This window comes from Garra rufa, chromosome 19 (assembly GCF_049309525.1).
Source record: "Garra rufa chromosome 19, GarRuf1.0, whole genome shotgun sequence".
Classification (NCBI taxonomy): domain Eukaryota; kingdom Metazoa; phylum Chordata; class Actinopteri; order Cypriniformes; family Cyprinidae; genus Garra; species Garra rufa.
This window is the reverse complement of record NC_133379.1, coordinates 9,271,282-9,274,394: the sequence shown is the minus strand read 5'-3', so window position 1 is coordinate 9,274,394 and position 3,113 is coordinate 9,271,282. Positions and strand designations below refer to the sequence as shown.

General features: G+C 37.1%; 1 protein-coding gene across 1 annotated transcript; it reads right to left on the bottom strand.

The window, feature by feature from the left end:
* Positions 1-498: 498 nt before the first annotated feature.
* il13 (interleukin 13) lies at positions 499-1,482 on the bottom strand. The gene is made up of 4 exons (XM_073823944.1): positions 1,210-1,482; positions 1,062-1,090; positions 753-890; positions 499-657 (listed from the first exon to the last, which is right to left on the bottom strand). The coding sequence occupies exons 1-4, from the start codon at positions 1,382-1,384 to the stop codon at positions 553-555; spliced, it is 447 nt and encodes a 148-aa protein (XP_073680045.1). The 5' UTR covers positions 1,385-1,482; the 3' UTR covers positions 499-552.
* Positions 1,483-3,113: the final 1,631 nt, after the last annotated feature.

The window sequence follows — 3,113 nt, the reverse complement described above, 5'->3', positions numbered from 1 at the left end:
TCTTAGAACTTTCACTTAACTTGAAATTCATTGTGATAATTATTGATATCGACTGATAAAGGAGACACTGGATGTTGCAGTGCTGGACAAAATGTCAAAAATCTCAGATTCAGTTCCTAGAGAGCCACTGACCAGCAGAGTTTAGTTTCAATTTATGTAAACACACCTGAACCAGCTAATCAAGGTCTTCAGGATCACTAGAAACTTCTAAGCAGGTGTTTTGGAGCTGGTTGAAGCTACACTCTACACTCGGACAGTGGCTCTCCAGAACCCAAGTTTGACAAATGTGCGCTACATGCATCATGGGCTTCTCTCTAAAACTGCATAGTATATTTGTGCGCTCTTACCGCTTCATTGAAAAGTTCTTTTCAGTCACTTCACAGAAATACTGCACAAAATCTGTACTGTAAAACATCAGACCGCATTTAAGACTGAAAAATATATTTATGCAAATTTATTTCAGGTACAAAATCACATACTGCTACAGACAATGTAAATAAAATAATACTCTCAAAAAGACAACAAATAAATGTGATCCTTCATAAATTAACTTTACTTGGCTTGGCTAAATGCAATCTTAACACACGTCAAGAGATTTTTCAGGAAGTCATGCAGAGGGATTTCATCTTGGCCTTCAGCAGCAGGTTTGCAGGTTTTCTGAAATAAAGTAAATGTCATGGACATGGTTATTCTACTCAGATAAGATGGAGGTTTTATAAAGAGACGACATCAGGTTCGAGAGTTCAACTTACCACATGGTGCTTGTTATACATGTTTAAATTCCTCATTAGTTTCTTGTCAGTACGGAAATGGTCAAATTGGACACCAGACATCCCAGAAACCTCCTTTGACAGTTCTTGCTCAGCCTGGCAGAAAAAAACCTCACGCTCCTAAAATATTTAAATCACAGGTAAGGCCAGGGCTTAAATCATTTGAATTTGATTGTTAGCAGAAAAGGAACAAAGAGCTGAACATAGTAAAGCTTATAAGCTTAACATGCTATAGTTGTGTTAATGTACTAGTAATAGTAAATGAACTAATAAAATTGTCTATCTTCTCACCTTTTGGCTGATGCAATTCATTTGTAGATCTTTCAGATAGATTGGTTTTCCCTAGAAATAACAGATAAAATAACTATTGCAATCATGTTCTGCTTTGTATATTGAATTGTAAATAGTTTAGGCTTACTCTAAATACTATACTACTTACTATCATTTAAGTTAAAACTTACCTCAGCATCCTTTGGGACATCTTTCATTGCCATTTTCAGCTCATCAATAAGCTCTCCCAATGAATTCTTATCACTGTGTTTCTTATCACTGGATTCCGTAGGAGCGCTGGAGACGAACACAGCGAAAGTGAGCAGTAGTACAGTCTTCACCATTTTTCCTGTCTGCTCGGGTTTCTCAAGACTTTGGTTGTTTGAAGGCCAGAGGTACCTGATTCCACCACTGCTGAATGCTGTTTATATACTCTCAAAAAGGCTTCCTTTTTGCTTCGTAAGCTAAGCGACATTCATTGGCTGATAACAGTGCGCTCACTGAATATCTTGATTGAGATGTGGTTGATAATTTGTCATATTGTCCTGATTTCCTGGAAATGACACTGACAAACTGCCAAGAAAGATCATAATGATTTTGGGTAACAGGCCTCTAGATGGGGTGTCGAAGGCCACATCTTGACTATGTTTGCTTGCGCAAATAAGTTTCAATACTGCAAAATCTCACGATCAATACTGATAGCTTCTGCAGCAAATCTGCATGTCTTCATACTTGCAGTTGCGTGGATTCGCTGGAGATGCATTAGTCACATAGATGACGGCAACAAATGTGGGATGATTAACATTGTTTGAACTCTAATTTTAAGATGTTGGCTGGCTGAATGTTCAAGCTAATTTTAGAAACATTTATAATATGACAAGTCATCAATCTAATGACACATTAGTGAGTCTCATTAAAAAAAATGGACACTCAATTTTCTCTTAAACAATCTTAGGATTTCATTGATTAAAAATGATCACACCAAATTAAAATTAATTTGGAGGCAATTTATTACCAAATTAATAAAAAATACAATAGGTAAATAATTCCACACATTATATGTATCATTTTATCATCCAAAACTTACTGTAAAGCACCAGATTTGCAGGTGCATTATGTCTAAAAACTTGCAATTTGGTTTGAACTTTGATATATATAATGTAATTGCATCTTAAAGTTTTTAAGAATCCAAATTAGGGTTGGGAGAATTAATTCTATTTCTGTGATTAATATTTGCTGTTTCATGCATTACCATAAATGATGCAATTAACACAGCATCTGTTATTACAGAAAGTACAAACATAGTGCAGACATATAAAAAAGTTATGGTAATAAAAAACACCAATATTAAAAACGAATATACAATAAATTATAAACAGTGGTAATACAAATATACAGAATAAAAAATTGTCCATAGACAGTACTATGAATGTGCATATGCGCTATATACAGAAGAAGGTTTGTTGAGTTGTTTACAGATGACCTAGTCTCAGCCTCAGACGTCACGCCCATGGAACGTTGGCTAAACGTCTGATGCATGTGGTACACTTAACTGAAACACTTCAGGAATGTAGAAGTCGTCATCTGATTAGTTGAATTTGATCGGATTTCCGGGAGATGCGTGTGTCGCGTTTATATTCGGTCCGCCAGGAAACAAAGCACAGACTGATTTACTCGGCGTTTTGCTAAAATGTGCTTATGCGGATGCCATTATTGTTATACACATTTGCGACGTTCGCGAACAAATTACTGACTTAACTGCTTGTTCTCCCTCTTCTTATTTAACTTTCAATGCTGGTTATTTCAATGACTGGCTTGTTGCATGCCAGTCTGTTGTTCTGGGGGCATTTCCACAAACCGAAACGTGACGCTGAACGAAACAAACTGTGATTGGTTGTTTGGTCAAACGGCCTTATGGGCGGGCCTTGGCCAATGCAATCTGCCATGAATTCCAGACCTTCAGCCGTCAGTCTGAAGGTCTGGCTACGCGAGACTACAGATGACCAGTTGTGTCTGGCTGTTTTGGTGCACAGCGCTCTGTAACGTCTGACAGAGGGCAACAGTTCAAAGAGA

Excerpts from the sequence above, each read along its gene's own strand:
- il13 (XM_073823944.1), bottom strand. The coding sequence starts at position 1,384 with ATGGTGAAGACTGTACTACTGCTCACTTTCGCTGTGTTCGTCTCCAGC. Across the intron at positions 1,091-1,209 it reads AAGTTTTAACTTAAATGATA|ATCTACAAATGAATTGCATC; the intron begins GTAAGTAGTATA and ends TCTATCTGAAAG. Across the intron at positions 658-752 it reads TGTATAACAAGCACCATGTG|AAAACCTGCAAACCTGCTGC; the intron begins GTAAGTTGAACT and ends ACTTTATTTCAG.